The sequence below is a fragment of the Lipotes vexillifer genome, unplaced genomic scaffold (genome assembly GCF_000442215.2).
Source record: "Lipotes vexillifer unplaced genomic scaffold, Lipotes_vexillifer_v1.1 scaffold1235, whole genome shotgun sequence".
Classification (NCBI taxonomy): domain Eukaryota; kingdom Metazoa; phylum Chordata; class Mammalia; order Artiodactyla; family Lipotidae; genus Lipotes; species Lipotes vexillifer.
Window position 1 is genome coordinate 1820821 of NW_006775530.1, and position 24916 is coordinate 1845736.

Here is a 24916-nt window from a genome sequence, read left to right on the forward strand (position 1 = left end):
TTCAGCAAAAAATAAAATAAAATAAAATCCACATTGACATAACACGTACACATCAAAATGCTAACGAGTGACTCCTAAGTCCTGGTTAAGAGAACATGGGTGTTCACCGTACTACTCTATCAATTTTTCTGTATGTTTAATATTGCAAGGGACTTGTAAAACTGATAAGAAAACTACAAACACCCAAGAAGAAAACCAGGCAAAAATACAAATAGACAATTCAAAACAGAAAGCAAATCAAATACATGAAAAAATTTTCATTCTTATTAGCAATTAGAGAGATACAAACAATTAAACTATTAACTATTAAACTAGCAAAAATTATTTGAAAAGCAAAACTGAATGCTCGTACTTCAGATATTTCTAGGCTGCAGAGAGGGGGAGAAAACTAAAGCAAGAGAAAGGCTGATTCCACTGATACGCAATGATACAACTGAGATCCAGGATTCAGAAACCCCGGTTCCTTACACTAAATCCCCCTTAATCAAGTTAGTTTCTTGCTACCAAACAATCCCCCAAATAACAGTTTTTTAAGGACAGGAGGATTATGGAAGGTCTTCCTGTTAACTCTATTTTTTAAGCCTCTATAATATAATGTAAAGTAATGTTACTTCTACAATTACAATTTTTAATGAGCCGAGATAAAACTGACTTTGCAAGGGGTATTCATCATGGAGAATTAACTGTAAACACTCCTAATGGCTCATGAATTACAATTTGACAAAGCCCACTCATCTTCCCTACATAGAAGACAAGTATCACAGATGAAGCGAGAAAAGAGCAGCATTAAGAGGTTCAAAGAAGGACGCAGTAGAGGGAACTTGAGCCTTGAGTCATAGAGAGCTGGGCCTGGATCCCACTTTCTAGCCCTGAACCCTCAGTCCTGACCATAAGTCACCTCATCTGTAAAAGAGCGGTAGGTTACAAGATCTGCTTCACCTGGTGGTGTTTCAAATAACAAAGGTAAAACCTATCCAGTTCCTATGAAGTACACGTGTCCTCAATGGCAGCACAACGTGAAAGGAGGCTGAGAAGAAACTTCTGTCTCCTGGCACGGAGACCACCCTCCTGGGTCACTGCCCATCCTCTCTGATATCATGCCAAACTCCAACTGAAATACAGTGTCCCATACTAAGCCAACCACCCCACTTGCACACACCTGCTTCTCTGTCCAACATTTCTTCTCAATGAACGGCATCACCAGTGACACAGTCCTGAAACCTGGGCATCACTGACCAGCTCCAGAACAGGAACCCTGACTGGCCTGTTCACCATTGCACCCCAGTGCCTAGAACAATGCTGAGCACCCAGTAACACTCAGAAAATGTTAGCTAAATTCTTGATTCCTCCCTTTTTGCCACCCTACATCTAATCAATCACCAAGCCCTACCAATTCTACCTTCTGAATAATTTTTAAGCCAATTATGTAACTTAAAATGATTTATTGCCCAAATCTGCTTCAAAAATAAAGCTTTATGATCTAATGAATTTCAACAAATACTTTTTGAGAGCCTGTTGAGTACTAATGTATAAGGGTACAGAGGGTGCAGGGGGAGCCAGAGGAGGGGCAGTTACCCCAGGTGCCTCAGAAGTCTTCACCAAATGACTGGATGAATGAATAAGTGCCACCCCAAGTTGGCTGCTACACGTCTCAGCATGTAATCCATCTCTGGGGAATAGGCAACAAACTCAGATGCCATTTTTTAAAAGGGCTAGGAACAGAAGCTTGGAAATATGCATTTGGGAGCAAAAAGGAAGCTGCAAAGGACAACCAAGACTGGGAGATGTCACTGAGGCCTGGGAAGGGAGAGTTTTCAGAAGGACTGAATGGCAGAAGTACCAAAGCTGCAGTGTTTGTAAAGCAGGGAAAAGACCATCAGCCCGGGCAGTGAGGAAGCCACCTGTCAAGTTGAAGAAGTAGAAACAAAGTCCCATTTACAAGGGGTTAAGGACCAAGCAAAGCGACAATCTCACTAAACAAATATGACTGAATTCTTTCATGTACCAGGCCCTGTGCCAAGTTATGGAATGGAATTAATATTAATAAGACTACACAGTCCATGAGCTCAGGATGCTTCAGCTGTGTGGGGATACAGACATTAAATACATAATTACATAATTAATTCATTATTGCAGTCATAAGCACTCCATAGAAAAATATTAAGAAACATAATAAGGGCCTGGCGTGAACAACACACAGCCTGGAGGAAGCACAGGGCAGAGCACAGAGTAAGTGACATGGCAAAGGCTGCTTGGCAGGTGAGTCTCTGTGCTCTCAAGATCTCGGGCCAAAATGGAGTAACTGGGATCAGACTTATCCACCACCATAATCAACTAGAAAACCTTGCAAAACATATGAAACAAGTGGTTTTAGACTTTGAACAGTGGGAAACAAAGTGACCCCTACTACTGTCCTGGCTTCCAGCCGGCAGGCACTTTCCAGACCATGGTACTTGGTACACAGAGTGAGAAGCCAAACAAAGTGTCTTGCTGAATAAGGAGACAGCAAAGAGTTCAAGGGAGTGGAGGAGGCTACACCTCAGGGAGAGAGCCGGACAGGAAGTTACACAGAAAAAGGGCTTCAGAAATCTGCAGAGGGTTCCCCTCATGTCTCTTGCTGACTATATTCACACACACACAGGCTAAGCCTCTAGAAGACCGGGCAAAGGATGACCACGTAGCTATAAGCTGAACAACTGCCAGAGCTCAGAGGACAAAGAAACATTCTAGTTCTGATTAGCCAGCACCCAGGCATTCAGCAGAGACCCCAGAAAGGTCACACTGTACTAGTATGGCTAAAGCTTGCTTAGAACAAGGGTTCTCAATAGGGGGAGCTTTGCCCCCACCCCCCTACACACACCTGGCACATTTGGCAATGTCTGGAGACATTTTTTGTTGACACAAATGGTGTGGGGGAGGGAGGTGCTATGGACTTCTACTGGTTAGAGGCCAGAGGTAAACATCCCACAATGCACAGGACAACTCTCCCAGCAAAGAATTATCAGGCCCAAAATGTCAACAGTGCTGCAGTTCAGAAACACTGTCTTAAAGCTATTCTAACCCTGCTCCAACAAATCTTAAAAACAAGCCTTGAAAGGATCAAACTGATCTGCAAGAAACCCAACTGCATGCCAGACAAAGTTTTTTTTTTTTTCCAGACAAAGCTTTTAAGGGAAGAAAACAAAACTCAGCACTTAGCAATGCCAAGCTCCCAATATACACAACATTCAAATAAAAATTACTAGACACACAAAGAAGGAAAACCCAAAACCCAAAACCCAAAACCAGGATAAATATTAGTCAATAGAACAAACCCAGAGAAGACAGAGAGAGGCAGTGGAAAAGAAGGATATTAAAACAGCTAATATAAATATGTTAACTATTTAAAGGAACACATGAACATATAGAATGAGAGTTGTAAAAAAGAATCAAAGGGAGCTTTCAGAGATGAAAAATACAGTATCAGAAATGAAAAGTTCACTAGATATGCTTGACAGCATGTCAGACACCACAAAAGAAAAGATCAGTGAACCTAAAGACCTATCCAAGAAACGACCCATGTCCATCAATAGGTGAAGGGATGAACGGATTATGGGATGTACACACATGGAGTGCTGCTCAGTAACAGAAGGAAATGAATGTTTACATAAAACACTGTGGACAAAAATCAAAAGCACTGTGCTACAGAAAAGAAAGTTGGCACAAAAGAGTACACACTGTACAATTTCACTTACTCAAAATTCTAGAAAAGGCCAATCTAATCTATATTGAAGAAAGCAGATCAGTGGGTGCCTGGGGCCAGGGATATGGGGGGGGGGAATGACTACAAAGAGTCATGAGGAAAGCGTGATGGAGATATTCTAGTATCTTGATGGTGGAAGTGGTTACAAGTGTGTTTACATTTGTTAAAACTCAAACTATACACTTCAAATGGGTGCACCCACTTTATATGAATTATACCTCAATAATGTTGATTAAAAATGGGATGATCGGGCTTCCCTGGTGGTGCAGTGGTTGAGAGTCCACCTGCCGAGGCAGGGGACATGGGTTCGTGCCCCAGTCTGGGAAGATCTCACATGCCGTGGAGCGGCTGGGCCCGTGAGCCATGGCCGCTGAGCCTGCGCGTCTGGAGCCTGTGCTCCACAAAGGGAGAGGCCACAACAGTGGGAGGCCCGTGTACCGCAAAAAAAAAAAAAAAAAAAAAAAAAAGGGATATCTGTGCACTCTTCTATATGTACGTTATGCTTTAAAAATAAATAAAGGGTATACTAATCCCTTTTGTAAATTTGTAAATGTTTCCAATTCTCCATAAAAAATGTTTTTCAAATGGGAGAAAAATGTTGACTTTAGGTAGATGCTTTTCTCTTTTTTTCTTTTAAATAAATAAATTTATTTATTTTTTATTTATTTATTTTTGGCTGCATTGGGTCTCCGTTGCTGCACACAGGCTTTCTCTAGTTGCAGGCTTTCTCTAGTTGTGGCAAGCGGGGGCTATTCTTCGTTGTGGTGCACGGGCTTCTCATTGCAGTGGCTTCTCTTGTTGCAGAGCACGGGCTCTAGGTGCACAGGCTTCAGTAGTTGTGGCACACAGGCTCAGTAACTGTGGCTCACGGGCTCAGTAGTTGTGGTTCGCGGGGTCTAGAGCGCAGGCTCAGTAGTTGTTGCGCACGGGTTTAGTTGCTCCGTGGCATGTGGGATCTACCTGGACCAGGGCTTGAACCTGTGTCCGCTGCATTGGCAGGCGGATTCTTAACCACTGTGCCACCAGGGAAGTCCCCCTAGAAGCTTCTTGTCCACTGTGCTCTTCCAGTATCAGTGGCATGTGAAATGTTAGAAGTCTGATTCAAATTCCTTAACTATAAAAAATATCCTGAAAACGTGGAGATACCGAGCTACACAGGCATATCTCTCACACTGGATACTGAGACAAGATATCGGAACTAAGCAAACCTCTTTCTACTATCAACTTAGTTTTACTTCTATCTGATAAAACGCATAATTCAGATAAATTTTGAATTCCAATTTGCTTAAGCAAAAGGTTTCATTTGTTTGCATCACCACTCTTATACTTGATTAGCTCTGGTATACTCATTCCTGATTTGCTTTAACTAGTAGAGAAATAAACTAACAGAAAAGCAAAGTGCTTATCTTCAGATAAGCACATGGAGAGGCCCCCGTCTCTGTGATTACCTGGGTACATCTATTCCACAAACTGGAATAAACCTTTTCCTCTCTCCTACAAGAGCAAGTAAAGCTTTGGACATAGGATGTGTTGATCTTACCTGGCCCTATGGTCACCTCAGTGGAATGCTTGTTGATAATCTTAATCTTATCACTGAAGCCATTTTTCTCCACAATCTTCACAGCAGCATCAGCCATAGGTTTGAAAACCTAAAAATTAGAGACAAAACCCAACTAAAAATGAGCAATAAATTAAATAACATCCTAAAACCCAAGATATGCCTTGATTCTGGTCCTATGACTTGTAGTAAAAGAGGCCTACACTACAAAATTTCTTCCTGAATACACAAAATGTACCTTTGTTACCATCTGATACAGGCAAAATACTTTATTGGGCTGATTTGGGTTCATTTGATAAATAAACAAGACTTCATCTATGTAACTTAAATACTTCTCCAAATGTGTGTCTTGGAAATGAATACAAAAGGATGAGATTCTGCTGGGTTTAACTTGCAGCTGGACCTTCCCATTACATGCCAGGCACAGGAGGGATGCAGGGGGCTCCCAAGGAGGCTGCACTACCTAGTAAGGATGGCAGGTGCCAGTGCTATGCTAGAGGGAACCAGGAAGGGGACTTTTCTCACAAAACCATGATCTGTGACCTGGGACAGGAAGTGTATGTGCTCTCTAGAGGAAAGTGAGACTGTAAATGTAGTAGATGTTAAGTGTGAGCAGGTTACCCTCCTGCTCAAAACTGTCTCAAATCCCTACTGCTAGCAGAACACAGCCTATATTTTCTTACGGTATTTGAGGCCCTCCAAAATGTGGACCCCCTTACTCTACCCAGCCTTACTCCCCTCCCACACCCTCCACCCGATACACACATACACACACACAACCAACGCTACAGCCACGCGGATGTCCTCATTGTGCAGGAGGCAAGCCTAAGCCTTCCCTGCCCTACCCCCATCTGCCAAAGCAAACCCAACTTTCCAGGGCAGCACAAATCCCCCCCAACAGAAGTCTTCCCTGAACCCTTCACATGTCCCTAAACATAAGTTTCTCCAACTCTTACTTTCCAGCCTGCCCAACTTAGATTGCACAGCTCCAACCACGTCACTGCATAAAACATACAGAGCACATGCGGCCACACACAGAGAAAGGAAAATTTTGAAAATGATAAAGTGCCTGGTCACAATGACAAGATTTCCATTTTTTTCTAAGACCTTTTCTGCATCACCCATATTTTCTGCCATGATCACGTATTTCTTTTATTATAATCAAAAGGGAAATGCTATATTCTTCTATAAAGAATGCATATGTGCTCAGCTAGGAAAAAAAAAATCTTCACAATCTGTTTCAAATTATTTCTAGGCTCTGGCTTGATGGTTTTGATGTATTCATAGTTTGAGTGCCTCAAACCCTCAGTTCTCACCTATCAGTTTACCTCCACCCCAAAAGTATCACAAGCTCACACCATCCTTTCAGCCATCCTGCCTCTTGACTTATCATTCACCTCCTCCACTGACCCTTCAGGCTCTGTCATTCACAGCCTCCTCCTCAGCCACCAAGAACTCAAGAACTCACCCCAAACACTATCTGGAATGAACCCTGAAGCTGACTTCCCAACATCATTCTGTGTCCTCTCCTGGCCCTCAAATCAGTTTGGGGAACTGACCTTCTTTCAAGTGGTGCATCTGTCTGGTCTAAGGTCAATGAGGTAAGTTAAATGGCATTTAACCTTATTCTGGCCAATGATACCTAAAGAGAAGTCTGCTAGAGATGCCTGGGAAAGTTCTTTTTGCCCTTAAAAAAGGAGAAAGAAAGAGAGGAAGCCAGGACCATGCTTTGTTTTCAAGGCATTTGCCACAGAAATCACTGTAACCAATGCACCTTCCCCAAATATTCCTTCCTTTTCAAATGTACTAAAAGAGAAGCCTACAGTCAATGTCTGTGATTTCTTATATTCCATCCATTCCTCAACCTTACTCTCCTGAAAATATCACCTAAAGGGGGGTCACCAATAACCTCCTAGCTGCCAACCCACAGCTTTCTCAGTCCTCATCCTGCTCAATTTCTACAGCTGCGCTAATACAGTAGCCATATGTAGCTATTTAAGTGTAAATGAAAACTGAATAAAATTCAAAAATTCAGTTCCTCAGGCCTACTAGTCACATTTCAAGTCCTCAGCAGCCACATGTGGCTAGGGACCAGCATACTGGCCAGTAGAGCCATAGAAGATTTTCAACATCAGAAAGTTCTATTGGAAAGTGCTGCTCTATAACATCCACACCGACTGACCACTCCCTCTTTCTCACGATTTCTATGCAGTCTGCCCCTACCCTCTAGGGTCTCTTTGCGTGTGTCTGAACTTGACTTTATGGCCACTCTTCTTCCCTCAGCCCCCTGAACATAGGCGTGTTCCAAGGTCTGCTCTTTTCAGTGTACTCTCTCTCCGTGGACAGCCTCCTACACTGCCAGCTTCACCTGTCACATCTTTAGCAAGTGAGTCCCAAATCCACTATATATGCAACTCTCTCAAGGTTCAGACTTCTGTCTACAGGGACCAGCAGGTTCTCTCTCACTCTTTCTTCTGGACCTGTCTTTCCTGTTGCCATGCAGCTCAGGCAGAGCTGAAACCACAGGGCAATCCACAGACAGGAAGAACAGAGGATCAAACAGGTAGTCACTAAAACAAAAACTGGGAGGCCACAATAAGATGTCAAGAGTCAAACAGAAGAGGTCTGAGAGTCACAGGCGAGAGTAGCAAGAGAATTAGAAATCCAGGTAAGTGATGTAAAAATAAGGAAAAACCTAAGAGTACAGTCCTACCAATACTATCGAAAAATATGTTCTCACCCTATATTTTTAATTAGCAGTCCACATATATATTGGCTTCTGCCACAACACCTGTCTCTCTCATACTCAACACGTCCAAAATGAAATGCACTGTCTTTCCTGCAAAGTAAGTTATCTTCCTCTGAGTTCCTCTTACCAGTCAATGGCATCCCTGCCTCCACCCCAGACACCGACAATAGAAAACTAACTCTCACATACACGCACACCCTCCCATCAAAGCTACCAATGTGGAGTCAGCACCATATTACGAACTAAAAAGACCAAGCTCCAGGTCTAGCTCTCCTAATTATTAACTGTGGGACTTATATCTTTAAACTCTATGGGTCTTAGTTTCTTCATTTACAAAGATAATAAAATCTAGTTGAGTTTTTTTGTTTTTTGCCGTGCTGTGGAGCAGAGCTTGCTCCTCTCCTGCTCAGCCGTGCAGGCTGAATCGACCAAAGCAATGGTTATGGAGAAGCCTAGTCCCCTGCTGGTCGGGCGGGAATTTGTGAGACAGTATTACACACTGCTGAACCAGGCCCCAGACATGCTACACAGGTGAGACCTTTCTTTTCCTGAGCATCATCTAATGCTGTGTTTTAGTGTGTGGGTACTTATCCTTAAGATTCTCTTATTCATCATGCACCTTCTAGGGTTACTGCATGAAAGTGCTTTGTAAGTACCAAAAAGTGATGGTTGTTCAAATTATGTAATAGTAGAATATGCAAATATTATTTAAAAATTAGTCTTAAGTTACCTATACATTATCAGAAAAGTAATGCTTGATAATGTAAACGTATAATAATTGTGCTTTTGATTTTGTTTTCCGTTTTGCTGTTTTTGGTGAATCATGAATTATTTAGTAAGAATGTATTGAAGAAGATGCAAGAGTGTTCCTGTAATGACATACTTTTGTGTTGGTATGCTAACGATTTTTCTATGTAGGTGCAAATTTTTTTATCAAACTGTGTTTTAGCTTTTTTACTTGATAATCTGTGATCATCTTACAAGGGTAGTACATGTATCGCATTAATTTTGTTACCCACGAGGTTTTATTTTCCGGAGGTGTAACATGTTTTAATCCCCTAATGATGAATATGTAAGTTGCTTCCATTATTTCCTCCTACAGACAGTGCTGCATTATACAAAGCTCTTAAGTTTGTTTATGTGGACTTATTAGAATATTTTTTAGAAATTAAATGTGTATCTGTTGGACCAGAACTATTTTTTCTTCTATATCTTACCAGTTTGCATATTGGATACCACATGATTATTAGGTGAAAGAGAATGTTTTTAAATTCGTTTTGAGTCTTTGTTCTGAAAATGGAAAGAATCACTTGTGTTTTGTTTTTTTTTAAGGCTTTATAATTTCCAAAACACTTTTACCTTTTTCTTCTTGATCTTTATAAAAACCTCTTAGTAAGGCATTGTAGGATAGTTAACTTCATTTTACAGATAAAGACACTAAGGGGTTAAAAATTTGCTGGTACTCACACACCTATTAAGTGATAGAACAAGTCCTAAACCTTTCTTTCCCCCTTTTTTTTTTTTTTTGGTTAATTGTATTCTGTGCCTTGTTCCTCTCCAGAGGGAACCTAGACCAGTCTGTGAGGCTGGTGAGCAAGGTGATGGTGTACCCCAAAGAATCGTGAGACACCCTGACAGTCACCAGCTCTTTATCAGCAACCTGCCTCATGAGGTGGACAAATCAGAGCTTAAAGATTTTTTTCAAAATTATGGGAATGTGGTGGAGCTGCGTATTAACAGCGGTGGGAAATTACCCAATTTTGGGTTCATTGTGTTTGATGATTCTGAGCCTGTTCAGAAGGTGCTTAGCAACAGGCCCATCATGTTCAGAGGTGAGGTCCGCCTGAATGTGGAAGAAAAGAAGACTCAAGCCGCCCAGGAAGGGGATCGCCGAGATAACCGCCTGCGGGGACCTGGAGGCCCTCGGGGTGAGCTGGGTGGTGGGATGACAGGCACCCCCCGAGGAGGCATGGTGCAGAAACCAGGATTTGGAGTGGGAAAGGCATTGCTCCAAGGCAGTGAATTGCTCTTCACCGATCTTCACGCAGCAGTACAAACCCTAGCTCCCACAGAATGGTGAATTTCTTCAGCCAACTTTTGGTATCTTGGAATCTGATTCTAGTCTATGATACACTGCTATGTTTGTACAATTTTACTTTTTGTATTAATGGTGTGTGCTCCTTCCCCCTCTCTCCCCGACCGCGCCACCTTTTAGTCCTTCACTTCCAATTTTGTGGAATGATATTTTAGGAAAAATGGATTTTTAAAGAAGAAAAAAAAAAGACTGCATTTCCTTGTTTTATTTGCATATACAGACTGGTTTTCTTTTAAACAGTTTCCCCAAAGGAATGTGTCTTGCTTATTACTGACATTTGGTATGTTTCATTCACTGAAATATTTCTTACTTATTTTCTACATGTTTCAAAAGCCTGTGAGAATTACAGGATTTGATAAACACTTTTAAGGCAAGAAGAACCCAAACTGTCTCTTCTTTGAGAGTCATGACTACCTTCTGGTGTGGAAAAATTGCTGTTGGAGAAATTGTCAATTTAGATTCTCTCTGGAATGGTTAAAAACTGAATTAAAGGTGTTAGTGGAGTTTTTCTTTGGATACGTAGCCACAAAACAGTTCCAAAACCTACTGTTTTTACCACTGAAATTTAAATTGTGAAATAGGTTTTAAATGTCTAGAATGCAACTGTTAAGCTTTTCTTGAACTGTTAGGTTTTTTTTTTAAGTAGTTTTTTCATGTTTAATTTGTATTTGTAAAAAAAAAAAAATTTTTTTTAAAAAATCTGAATAACGGGCTTCCCTGGTGGCACAGTGGTTGAGAGTCCGCCTGCCGATGCAGGGGACACGGATTCGTGCCCTGGGACGGGAGGATCCCACATGCCGCGGAGGGCCCATGAGCCAGGCCCGCTGGGCCTCCACGTCCGGAGCCTGTGCTCCGCAACGGGAGAGGCCACAGCAGTGAGAGGCCCGCGTACCGCCAAAAAAAAAAAAAAAAATCTGAATAACACAAAACCAGAGCAAAACTGTTGTGCCTTCTATTTATCTTTGATTCCAGTCTTGGCAATTGTTTAAAGAAAAATAATAATTAAAAAAAAACCCTAGGGCTTCCCTGGTGGCGCAGTGGTTGAGAGTCCGCCTGCCGATGCAGGGGACACGGATTCGTGCCCTGGTACGGGAGGATCCCACATGCCGCGGAGGGCCCATGAGCCAGGCCCGCTGGGCCTCCACGTCCGGAGCCTGTGCTCCGCAACGGGAGAGGCCACAACAGTGAGAGGCCCGTGTACCGCAAAAAAAAAAAACAAAAAACCGTAGATTTGTTCTAACAGGTTCAGAGTATGTTGGGAATTACAGAATCCCTCCTTTCAAGTTGTATGTCTTGTGTTCATTTGTTATGCCTTACTCTGAAATTGAGTCTCAAACTTTGAGGTCAGATGCTTCTGTAGAGGTTCTTTGACCTGAATAGTTCAGCACTTATATTAAGTTTTATTTCAGTGTCTCTTCAGAATCCTAATCATAGCCTATAACAAAGAATGTAACTTTAATATTTGACTTTGCTACACTGTGCTTGAGTGTGCACTAGGTTTTTTTATTTAAATCACAGCCATACGGTAAATTTTCTATTTTGTTATGGTTCCCTTTTATTGGTGGGCATGCAGTGGGTGTTTCTTGGAAACAGCCAATTTTTATTAAAATGTTTCTGGAAGAAAATTTTAAAAAAAGAAAAATCTAGTTGAGTCTACACTGATTTCTTTTTATCAGCTCAAAGACTCCCACAAAGGCAAAGAAACAGCTCTTAATCAATTTAATGAAATCCTGAGGCAAGTGTACAGAATCGCACGCACCCGTGCACACACCCCTCAGGACTTTTATGGAGACCTGAAGCCCATTATTCTTACCTCAGGTTAAGAACACCTAACTCAAGATATCAGAGTTAAAAGTCTTTATTGAGACACTCAGGTCTTCTGGAGTCTAGCTATAATCACCTTTCTGGGTTTTTCTACCATGACAACCCTCTGCCACAACTCTGGATGACACTTACCCAAACACACCATGGTACTCCCTCAGCCTAAAATGCCTACCTTTCTAGACCATTAAGCGTGAGGGCCACCCTGTAAGCAAGGAGTGGCGGGAGAGCTGGAAGGAGTCTGGGTAGAACACCCAGAATGCTGACCTCTACACTTCATGTGAGAAAGCAAAAAACTTCTTCTATCTGTTTAAGCCACTGTTATTTTGGGACTTTGTTATCTGCAACTTAATCACCATATGAACCAAATTTTGTAGGGCAAAGTGCTTAAATATATGCCCCCTTTCCCAAAAGCTTGGAAGAAAATACACCAAAATTTTAACAATGGTTAACTTTGAGTTAACACACTATTTTTATTTTATATTTACCAAATCTCATATAAGGATATGTATTATTTACATTATCAGAAAAATAATATATGTTTAATGTTTTATTAAAGGAAAGAAATGGCAGACTGCGGAACTATTGGTAAATGTAGTAAGATGGCTGGCTCTGTGGGGACCTTTAAGGTAGTAATCTCAACTTTGGTGCACATTAAAAAATCCCAATGCCCAGGCCACATCCCAGAATAATAATTAAAATGGGGGGCTTCCCTGGTGGCACAGTGGTTGGGAATCTGCCTGCCAATGCAGGGGACGTGGGTTCGCGACCTGGTCTGGGAAGATCCCACATGCTGCGGAGCAACTGGGCCCGTGAGCCACAATTACTAAGCCTGCGCGTCTGGAGCCTGTGCTCCGCAACAAGAGAGGCCGCGATAGTGAGAGGCCCGTGCACCACGATGAAGAGTGGCCCCCGCTTGCCGCAACTAGAGAAAGCCCTCGCACAGAAACGAAGACCCAACACAGCCATAAATAAATTAATAATAATAATAATAATATCACCACTGATTTAAAAAAAAAAATGGGTAGGTGGGGGGAGGACATGACAACGACTGACTAGACATTAGCTTTTTTAAAGTTCCTTAGTGATTCTGTCATGCAGCCAAGGCTGAGAACCACTGTTTTCAGGGAAGAAAATGAGCCCCTGGAGGAAGGAACTGTGTCTGATTCATCTCTGTGTTCTCCGAACCTGACCCTGTGCTTGGCATGGAGTGAACACTCCATGAATGTATGTCTGAACAAATAGATGGGCAGAGTGGAAGGGACACAAAGGATTTCCAACATAAGACACAGGACACACATGTGAAGAGTGTGCCTCACCTCAATGGCATAGCAGAAGTCAGCACCAGCCGTGACAGCCATCATTGACAAGAGTCCTGTGCCAGTGCCAATGTCAAGAACCAAGGCCTTCTGTCCTTTGTCCTTCACCCTGCTCACAGCAGCCCGGATACCTTGGTAATATTTCATATTCTAAGAAAAAGGGAGAAACAGTTGTTATTTCATACCAGTTATTATAAATAAGTGCTTTGTGAAGTTCTGAAGTCATGGTTGGCAGCAGCAGTGTAAGTCATGAACCTATAGCCTCTGTGACTTACACTGGCTGAGTTGGGCAGGCCTCCTGAGGCTCCAGGGGCACTGGGTCAACCTCTTAAATTAAGCAATTGTCTCTCCCCTTGACATCCACTCTTCTATACTCTGCTTAGACATGCTGGGGCTAGAGCTCTGCAAACTACATTCTCCTCTTTCCAGCTGTTAGGACTGGACAACAGGGGAACTAGAGCGTGACTGGAAGGTAGGAGAAAGGAGAAAGCTTGTTCCTTCCCACATAAGGGCTCTCCTTGGGCCCTTCAGAACTAGCAGCAGCACTCAAGCAGAGATTCCTCTCAGAGATCTGAGCACTAGCCTCACCGGACCTCTCCTCCACACATCTAGGTTCTGGAAACCCCAGTCTTCTCCCTTTGTGTCCCCAGCCCTAGGAAAGGGGACTGCTTCCTGCAATTACTATCACTAGGCTACCCTGGTGCCTCCCAGCCCTCCCACACCTGTGTAACCAATTCCCTCTATTAAATTCCCTCTGTTGAAATATGTAACGTTGCTTTTGGTCTCCTCACTGGACTCTAATTCATACAGCTTCCTGAGCTAAAAAATATTTTCCTCTCACAAAATCATTTCTTTGTTCTTAGTTCAGGTCCTTAGTAGCTTAAGCAGATACATTTTTTTCTCTATAACAGTTTGGCTGATTAAGTACCCTGACCCTTCTGTTGAAAATAACTAAAAATGATGGCGTAAATATATGTAAATCTGTTTAAATGCACTGATGACCTTGCCAAGTCAGTAAGCAATATTAAGAGGCCAAACATGGACTTCCCTGGTGGTCCAGTGGTTAAGATTGCGCCTTCCAATGCAGGGGACACAGGTTCAATCCCTGGTCAGGGAACTAAGATCCCACATGCTGAGGGGCAACTAAGCCCATGCACTGCAACTACTGAGCACGGGGGCCACAACTAGAGAGAAGCCCACGTGCCACAACGAAGATTCCACATGCCGCAACTAAGACCTGACGCAGCCATACATACATACATAAATATTAAAAAAAAAAGAGGCCAAACACCTAGAAGTGGATTCACCTGAGTTGAGCCTCAAGATGACTCCCCTACCAGCTGACACCTTGATCACAGCCTATAAGAGACCCAGAGGCAGGGAACTCAAGCTAAGCTGAGTCCAGATTTCTGACCCACAAAAACTGTGAGACATGGACTTCCCTGGTGGCACAGTGGTTAAGAATCTGCCTGCCAACGCAGGGGACACAGGTTCGAGCCCTGGTCCGGGAAGATCCCACATGCCATGGAGCAACTAAGCCCGCTGTGCGACAACTACTGAGCCTGCGCTCTAGAGCCCAAGAGCCACAACTATTGAGCCTGCATGCCACAACTACTGAAGCCTGCATGCCTAGAGCCCATGCTCAATAAGACAAGCCACCACAATAAGAAGCCCACGCACCACAGTGAAGAGTAGCCCCTGCTCGCCGCAACTAGAGAAAGCCCACGCGCAGCAACAAAGACACAAAGCAGCCAAAAATAAAATAAATTAATTAATTTTTTTAAAAAAGTGAGCTAACTCTTTAAGCCATTAAATTTGGGGATAATTTGTTATGCAGTAGAAAATGAAATAATACAGGACTATATTTTGATATTTTGATACAGGACTGGTATCAAAAGGGCAATATTCTCTCACCACAGTACAATCAAGTTAGAAATTTCAATAACAAAAATGTAACTCAAGGGCTTCCCTGGTGGCGCAGTGGTTGAGAGTCCGCCTGCCGATGCAGGGAACGTGGGTTCGTGCCCCGGTCCGGGAGGATCCCACATGCCGTGGGGCAGCTGGGCCCATGAGCCACGGCCGCTGGGCCTGTGCATCCGGAGCCTGTGCTCCACAGCAGGAGAGGCCACAGCAGTGAGAGGCCTGCGTACTGCAAAAAAAAAAAAAAAAAAAGTAACTAAAGAAAAAAAGATTTTTGAACATTAAGAAATTTTAAACTCACAGGTAAAAGACTAAAGCAAAAGGGAATTAGAAAATTTCTAGGGAGTTCCCTGGTGTCCTAGTGGTAAAGATTCTGGGCTTTCACTGCCATGGCCCAGGTTCAATCCCTGGTCAGGGAACTGAGATTCCACAAACTGCAAGGCAAGGCCAAAACACAAAACCAAACAAACAAAAAAATGCAGATTTCTGCTGGGCCTGAGGTCTGCACTTGGTCTGCATTAAAAAAAAAAAATCTAGAATTAATTTTTTTTAAACTATATATCAAAACTCATGGGATGGCTAGAGCAATATTTGGAGAGAAATGCATTAAAAAAAGACAAAATATGAGACAGGCATCCACCTAAAAAGTTAGAAAGAGGGCTGGAAAATAAACTCCAAATGAGTAGATAAATAAAAATAATAAAGAACAATAATCAATGAATTAGGAAACAAATATAAAACAGAAATCAATGAAGATAAAATTTAGTTATTTCAAAAGATTAAAAACTTGAAGAACCTCTGGTAAGACCAGTCCAAAAAAGAAAAGGAAAAAAATGGTAAAGGAAGAAAAAGAAGTACAAGTAGCCAAAAACTGGGAATGAAGTGTGGGTGATGAGGTGGTGATATCAGTATATATGCTGCAGAGATTAAAGAGTCCACCAGGAGGGTACTTCCCTGGTGACGCAGTGTTTAAGAATCTGCCTGCCAATGCAGGGACACGGGTTTGATCCCTGGTTTGGGAAGATCCCACATGCCGTGGAGCAACTAAGCCCATGTGCCACAACTACTGAAGCCCTAGTGCCCTAGAGCCTGAGTGCCACAACTACGGAAGCCCACGCGCCTAGAGCCCGTGCTCCGCAACAAGAGAAGCCACCGCAATGAGAAGCCCGCACACCGCAATGAAGAGTAGCCCCGACTCGCTGCAACTGGAGAAAGCCCACGTGCAGCAACAAAGACCCAATGCAACCGAATAAGTAAGTAAATAAACAAAAGAGATTAAAGGATATTAAAAACAATCTTTAGCAAATAAATTCCCCCAAAATCAGATGAAGTGAACATCATATTGGAGATTCTATCCAACATATTAGAGCAAGAAAAAATGAAATAAGATCTAGATAGAAAGAAAATTATTATTAACCACATATGAGATGAGTGTGAAGAAAACCCAAAACACCTACAAATAATTATTAGAATTAAGAGAACTGAGAAAGATTACAGGATTCCAAAGCAGTAAATAAAAAACAATTGAAATTTAGTATTATCAGCAATAGCTTTTAAACCCTTGGCAAAAGGAAAGATTTGTTAAATATGAGACAAAAAGCACCAGTCAATAAAGAAAATATAAGATAAATTTGACTTCAAATTTAAGAGCTTGTATTGTGGGAAAAAAACCCACAAACTAAGAGACCAGCAGTACATATAACTGACAAATGGTTAGTACCCAGAATATATAAAGAATTCCTACAAATTACTAGGTCATAAAAGAGGAAACATAAATAGCCAATGAAAAATGAAAAAAGCTCACATTCAGCAGTGACCAGGGGGGTGCAAATTAAAACTATAGTGAGAGACTAGTTCAATCCTACCAGATTGTCAAAGATGTAAAAATTGGTTAATACACAAGACATGAGAATGTAAACTGGCACTATTAGTTTGGAAAAGAATCTGACATTACCCATAGAGCTAAACACACCTGATGGCTGATGGCCAGCAATTCCATTCCCAGGTATACACACCCTAGAGAAAAATATGCATATGCACCGGAGTACAGTTACTGGAATGTTCCAGGTAGCACTACTTACAATAGAAGGAAGCTGGAAACAACCCCAAAGCCTATCGGCAGAAGAATGGGTAAGTAGTGATGTATTTACACAATGGAATCTGTACAGCAGTGAAAATGAATGAACTTACAGCTACATGCAAAATGGATGAATCTCAAAAACAATGCTGAGCAAAAAGACAAGTCACAAAGAATAAACACATTATGACTCCACTGTGTAAAGTTCAAAAACAGGCAAAACTAAGAATTTATATTTTAAGGACATGTAGTAGGTGGTAATACTATAAAGAAAAGCAAGAGAGTAACTGACACAAAATTCAAGACAGTGGAAACTTCTGGAAAGAGGAAAACAAATGCAATCAAGGAACACATAAGGAATTCCAAGTAATGGTAATGTTCCATTTCCTAAGCTGAGTAGTGAGTCTATGAGCATTTGTTTTATTATTCTTCTTTAAACTATACATATACATTTTATGCTGTTTTATGTGTCTATGTTATAACAAAAAGGTTCTTTTAAAGAATATGAATAGTACTAGACTTTAAAATATCAAAGCCTTTAAAATAGTACTAGACTTAAAAAGAAAATGGAGTGATAATGTCAAAATTCTGAAGTGATTTCCAAACTAGAATCCAGCCTTAAGTGTGAGGATAGAATACAGAAGTTTTTGGACAAGCCAAGTCTCAAAAACCTTACTTCCCACGAACCCTCTCACAGGAAAGTGAGGAAGGATGAGCTTCACCAAAGAGGGGGGGAACCAAAGAGGAATACATGGGATCCAGGAAATGGAAGACCCAATAAAAAAAGAGGAATGAAGGAAGTCTACAGACAATAAACAAGAATCCCAGGACGACAGATACACAGCAGGTCTAGAAGGCACCCAGTCCAGACTGGAGCAGGGCAAAATGATCCCAGAGACAATCTCCAAGAAGATGAAACTGACAGAATAGCTGATTGTTTTGACCTTTCCTTCAGAAAGGAAATTTATACTACTGGGAGAAAGTTTGGGCATAAAAGGATGAGTACATAGAAAACAAAGCAAGGGAATTCCCTGGCAGTCCAGTGGTTAGGACTCCCCGCTTTTACTGCCAAGGGCACGGGTTCGATCCCTAGTCGGGGAACTTAAGATTCTGCAAGCAGCAAGGCGTGGCCAAAAAGGAAAGGAAAAAAAAGAAAGCAAAAATAAGATAATTATTAATAAAGTTATTCAAGAAAGAAAAAGCAAAGTATATCACATAGCTCAACTGTGAAGTGTTTACACATGCCTAATAAAGTCAACATACGATTTTAACTAACACGCACATTTATGTTTACCTCATCACAACCCTTCAAAAAGAGGTATTATCGTTATCCCTATTTTACAGATGAGAAAACAGAGGCACAAAGAATTTAAGTGACTTGCCTACTGAAACACTGAATATTAATTTAGCAAAAATTATAACTACATTGGGACAAACGGAGAACGAGTGGGAAGGAGGAGCTGAAAGAATACCAAACTCTCACCTCTCACAGTAGAAAGTCAATAGTTATTTAGATCTGGAAGTAAACATAAAACAGCTCAAAGAAAAGAAATGAGATTGCCTCTGAAGGTAACTATTAAAAGGTACTGTCTGGGGGACGATACACCAGGGGACCACTTTTTTTTTTAAATTAATTAATTAATTAATTAATTTATCTTTGGCGGCATTGGGTTTTTGTTGCTGAGCACAGGTTTTCCCTAGTTGCAGTGAGCAGGGGCTACTCTTTATTGTAGTGCCCGGGCTTATCATTGCAGTGGCTTCTCTTGTTGTGGAGCACGGGCTCTAGACGCACAGGCTTTAGTAGTTATGGCTCGTTGGCTCTAGAGTGCAGGCTCAATAGTTGTAGCTCATGGTCTTAGCTGCTCCGCGGTATGTGAGATCTTCCCGGACCAGGGCTCGAACCTGTGTCCCCAGCATTGGCAGGCGGGTTCTTAACCACTGCGCCACCAGGGAAGTCCCTTTTTTTTTAAAACGGCGTGTTTTTGTATGTGTGTGTGTATTCTGTCTACCCAATTTTATTTATTTATTAGAAATTATTTATTATTATTATTTTTTTTTTTGGCTGTGTTGGGTCTTCGCTGCTGCACGCAGGCTTTCTCTAATTGCAGCAAGCAGGGGCTACTCTTCGTTGCAGAGCGCGGGCTTCTCATTGTGGCGGCTTCTCTTGCTACGGAGCACAGGCTCTAGGCGCACAGGCTCCAGTAGTTGTTGCTCATGGGCTCAGTAGTTGTGGCGCACAGGTTTAGTTGCTCCGCGGCGTGCGGGATCTTCCCCGGACCAGGGCACAAACCTGTGTCCCCTGCATTGGCAGGCGGATTCTTAACCACTGCACCACCAGGGAAGCCTGGGACTGCTATTTTTCACAATAAGCCTCACATAAATATTTGACTCCTAAAGTAACTGCATTTATGCTTTGGATAAAATCAGTATGTCATTTTATGTTATGTGCTTTTTACCATGATGAAAGGAAAAAAAAAGTTAAAAAAATCAGGATGACAATTGTTAGAATTGTTGAACTAGGAAAATGAACATCAAATACACTATATCCCCAAAAAGCAGGAGGGCGCAGTTTTCTTTGTATAGCTGTGCCTGTGGGGTAACAAGAAAGAGAGTGGGACTGGGAGCTGGTCTGAGAGTTTCAGTGAGCTAATCACCTGGGAACCCTAATTAGCAGCATCCTCAACAGTAAACCAGGGCCCGCATATGTTCCAAATTAATAACTCATTAAATTAGCTATCACTTTTTTTTGGCTGTACGCAGACCTCTTACCGCTGCAGCCTCTCCCGTTGCGGAGCACAGGCTCCGGACGCGCAGGCCCAGCGGCCACGGCTCACGGTCCCAGCCACTCGGCGGCACGCGGGATCCTCCCAGACCTGGGCACAAACCCGTGTTCCCTGCATCGGCAGGACTCTCAACCACGGTACCACCAGGGAAGCCCTAGCTATCACTTTTTAATTATCCAACTTTGTATCTAGAAAAATGGTGCAGATGAACCAGTTTGCAGGGCAGAAACAGAGACACAGATGTAGAGAACAAACATATGAACACCAAGAGGGGCAAGTGGCGGGGGGGTGGGCGTGGGGATGAAATGGGAGACTGGGATTGACATGTATACACTAATATGTATAAAATAGATAATAAGAACCTGCTGTATATAAAATAAATAAAATTAATTATCCAACTTTAAAGCTACTATTGGAGCCCTCTTAAAAGGCAATTGGTAGTATCTATCAAGAGTCTTACCTAATGTTCAAAACCCTAGACCACACCAAAAGATATTCAGATAGCAAATAAGCACATGAAACGATGTTTGACATCACTAGCCATTAGAAAAATGTAAATTAAAACTACAAAGATAGGGACTTCCCTGGTGGCGCAGTGGTTAAGAGTCTGCCTGCCAATGCAGGGGACATGGGTTCAAGCCCAGGTCCAGGAAGATTCCACATGCCGCGGAGCACCTAAGCCCATGCGCCACAACTACTGAGCCTGCACTCTAGAGCCCATGTGCCACAACTACTGAGCCCGAGTGCCGCAACTACTGAAGCCCACGTGCCCAGACCCTGTGCACCGCAACAAAGAGTAGCCCCCACTCGCCGCAACTAGAGAAAGCCCGTGTGCAGCAACGAAGACCCAAGGCAGCCAAAAATAAATAAATAAATAAATTTTTAAAAAATGTATAAGAAGGCTTCCCTGGTGGCACAGTGGTTGAGAGTCCACCTGCCGATGCAGGGGACACGGGTTCGTGCCCCGGTCTGGGATGATCCCTTATGCTGCGGAGCAGCTGCGCCCGTAAGCCATGGCCACTGGGCCTGCACGTCCGGAGCCTGTGCTCCACAACAGGAGAGGCCACAACAGTGAGAGGCCCGCATACCGCAAAAAAAAAAAAAAAAAATGTATAAGAGTAGAACTGCTGGGTCTATATGTTAAGTGTACATTATTTAACTTTGTAGTTTTATTTTAATTAATTAATTTATTTTTGGCTGCCTTGGGTCTTCGTCACTGTGCATGCGCTTTCCCTAGTCGCAGCAAGCGGGGGCTACTCTTTGTTGCAGTTCACGGGCTTCTCACTGTGGTGGTTTCTCTTGTCGCGGAGCACGGGCTCTAGGCGTGCAGGCTTCAGTAGTTGCAGCACTCGGGCTGAGTAGTTGTGGCACGTGGGCTCTAGAGTGCAGGCTCAGTAGTTGTGGTGCACGGGCTTAGCTGCTCCGCGGCATGTGGGATCTTCCCAGACCAGGGCTCGAACCCATGTCCCCTGCACTGGTAGGCAGACTCTTAACCACTGCATCACCAAGGAAGTCCCTCTTACACATTTTCTGAAAGAAATGAAAACATGTCCACACAAAGACTTATATGTGAATGTTCACAACAAAACTATTCAAAATACACAAAAACTGGAAACAATCCAAACGTCTGTTTATTGGTAAATGGATAAAATATGGTATATCCATATAATGGAGTATTACTCAGCAATAAAAAGGAATGGATATTGGGACTTCCCTGGAGGTCCAGTGGTTAATACTCTGTGCTCCCAATGCAGGGGACATGGGTTCAATCGGGGAACTAAGATCCCACATGCTACATAACATGGCCAAAAAAAAAAAAAAAAATGTAATGGATATTGACACATTCAACATGAATGACCCTCAAATGATGAATGAAGGGACAAAGACACATAAGACTATATATCGTATGATTCCATTTAGATGAAATTTCTAGAAAAGGCAAAACTATAGAGACAGAAAACCTATCAGTAGTTGCCTGGCGGGCAGGGGCAACCAGGGAGTTGGGTACCAGGATTGATTACAAACAAACAGGAAATAATTTTATGAGATGATGGAAGTGTTTTAAAACAACAACAGGACTCCCCTGGTGGCGCAGTGGTTAGGAATCTGCCTGTTAATGCAGGAGACATGGGTTCTAGCCCTGGTCCAGGAAGATCCCACATGCCACGGGGCAACTAACCCGTGCACCACAACTACTGAGCCTGTGCTATAGAGCCTGTGAGCCACAACTACCAAGCCTGCATGTCACAACTACTAAGCCCGCACGCCTAGAGTCCGTGCTCCACAATAAGAGAAGCCACTGCAATAAGAAGCCCGCGCACCACAACGAAGAGTAGCCCCCACTCACTGCAACTAGAGAAAGCTCGCGTGCAGTAACGAAGACCCAACGCAGCCAAATAAATAAATAAATAAATAAATAAAACCTTACGAAAAAAAATAAAACAACAAAATGTGAGGCACCATGTAAAAGCATAAAGAAATATGTTTTTCTTGACTCTGCCACTAACCAGCAACTTCTGACTGCATTTCCTCATGTGCAGAACTGGGGAGGGGAGAACAGAAGTTAGAGGTAAATAATGAAGAGTCAGGAATGTTCCACCAAGGAGGTTGAATTTTACCTCAAAAGCAGAGAGAGGCCACTGAAGAGTTTTAAACAGAGGGGTAACATGGTCAGATGGGCATTTCAGAAAGACCCCTTGGGCTGCTGTATAGAGGAAGGAGAAGAGGGACCAACGCCAGTAAATGACGGCTGAGCAGGCAATGGGGTTGAAAGAACCATAGGATTTGATGACCAACCAACTACAGGCTCAGATAAGGAAAAGGGCGCCATCTGGCTTGGCTGACCAGATGCATGACAATGCCATTTGCCCAAATCCCCTGGAAGCTGGGTCAAAAAGGACCCTCACTGGAGATGACACTAAAATCAGAGAGGCTCACAGGCCCACGAGTCCAAGAGGAAGACCATTAAACTAGAAAGGATTAGTCAAAAGCTGGGAACAATATCTGTTCCACATTCGGTAATTCCCCAACAGCTCAGCAAAGGCACTCAGGTATTTGACAAAATTAGAGAGGCACCTAGCCCCTCCCGTGGAGCCTACACACTAATGGTGCTGAAGGAGGTCCTTCTGTCATAGTGTTACCAAGAAGTAGGCAAGCTGAGCAGTTAACCAGGGCTGGGTGAAAGAGACACCACCACCAACACAGCCTCATGACCAGCCCTGCCACGTTCCCTGGCCTTTCTGCAGTGCACTGCTCAGTTTTTAAGTGTGGCCCTGCATCCTTCTCCTTCAAGCCTCCCAATTTCTGAACCACCTGGATGAGGCTGACTAGTCAAGCACTCTGGTAGACCAGGAAATCCTGGATTGCTAGCCATCATAAGACCAGAACTGTTAACATTTACTCAAACAGACAAAGAAAACTCAGATGAAACAAAGGACAAAAGCTGAAATGTAATTCTGCAGTGAAAGCCAAATATGCTTTACAAAATACAGTCTGCAGTGACCTCTAGAGAGTTTATTTTAAAATTACAAACTGACTATACGAGGTAAAACTGTAATCAAAGTATTTTTATCTAGAGATCATGGAAATCAACTAGTATGGCCCACTCATTGTAAATTCTAACAAATGAGGTCTGCAGAGGTCCCATGTTTTCTCCAAGGTTACGCTCAAGTCAATAACAGAGCAGGAAGTAGGACCCAGCTTCCTGATTTCCCAACCACTACACCGTACTGCCTCTCTGCATCATTCCAACATCATGCCTCTGGGGGAAGTTTTTAACCTTCCTGTAATGGAAAGTTTCAAACACCGCATCAAGATAACAGTTTCCTTCTATACTTACCCTGTCTTTGTCATGCAGCATATCAGCATAGGATGACCTAAAAGAATAAAAAGACAGGTCAGACACTTCTGCTAATAATGATAAACATCAACATATGAGAACATTTACATATATAAATATATTCTTTTATCAGATGGAACAAATATCCAGGCCCATTTTAAACCGTTTTAATAGAGCTATAAGCTGTCATTCTCCTGTACTGCAGAAAAAAATCTCAGAGACAGATGTTTATTTTCAGTAAAGAATCTCAAACTAAAACTGCTGACAGCCCTGTCACAGTAATTCCATAGTCCTAGCATACTGATCATGTTGTACATCATACGATTTTTTCCTCAGGAACAACTCAGATGTGTCCAATACTTTACATAATCTTGCATACATTTGTACATTGGGATGATCACAGATGTAACACTGGGGAGAGGAATCAGGGAAAGGGAAAGTATATGCCTACTGTATATGTGAAGGGTATCATGCCTGGCACTTTCCCTTAGTTGTCATTAGGGACAACGAAGAAGCATTCACCAAACTACAGGGAGGAGAGCTGCTTATCCATATTTTCTATCACAGTAATTCACAAACTTGAAAAATCTCTGGCAGGGTCAGGATAAGCCCCCAGAACTCAACAGGCTCAGCCCAAAGATGCTTTCTGAGAATTCCAGGTGAGAGTTAAGGCACTCTCATTCAACAGAGGACCTCCAGCTTCAGGTCGACATCAGAATTAATGAAGAGCTTATTTTACATGCAGATTCCCACAATACATACAAAGAGCTTCTGATCTAGAAGATGGAGCTGGAGTCTGGAAATCTGCACTTGAACTGGTGCTCCAGGCAACTGTGACACAAGTATTTCATACTCTACATTTTGAGGAACGCTGCACCAAAAGCAAAGCCTTCTTTTTTTTTTTAATGGCATACCAAGGTTTTTAACATTTGAACCCACCTGCTAGTGTTTACTTGAAATCTGGTCCTTTCTACTTTTCTCCACCTTTTTTTTTTTTTTTTTTTTTTTTTGGGT

The 24916-nt window shown here is 42.5% G+C and overlaps 1 protein-coding gene across 1 annotated transcript in view; it reads right to left on the reverse strand.

Annotated features, from left to right (window-relative positions):
- The window catches only part of PRMT7 (protein arginine methyltransferase 7), a 52894-nt gene that overhangs the window by 21716 nt on the left and 6262 nt on the right, over positions 1-24916 (reverse strand). The window contains exons 3-5 of the mRNA XM_007449945.1: positions 23903-23939; positions 13285-13434; positions 5283-5391 (exon numbers count right to left, since the gene is read on the reverse strand). Coding sequence (XP_007450007.1) covers positions 5283-5391; positions 13285-13434; positions 23903-23939 — 296 coding nt within the window. The remainder of the gene's footprint in view (positions 1-5282; positions 5392-13284; positions 13435-23902; positions 23940-24916) is intronic.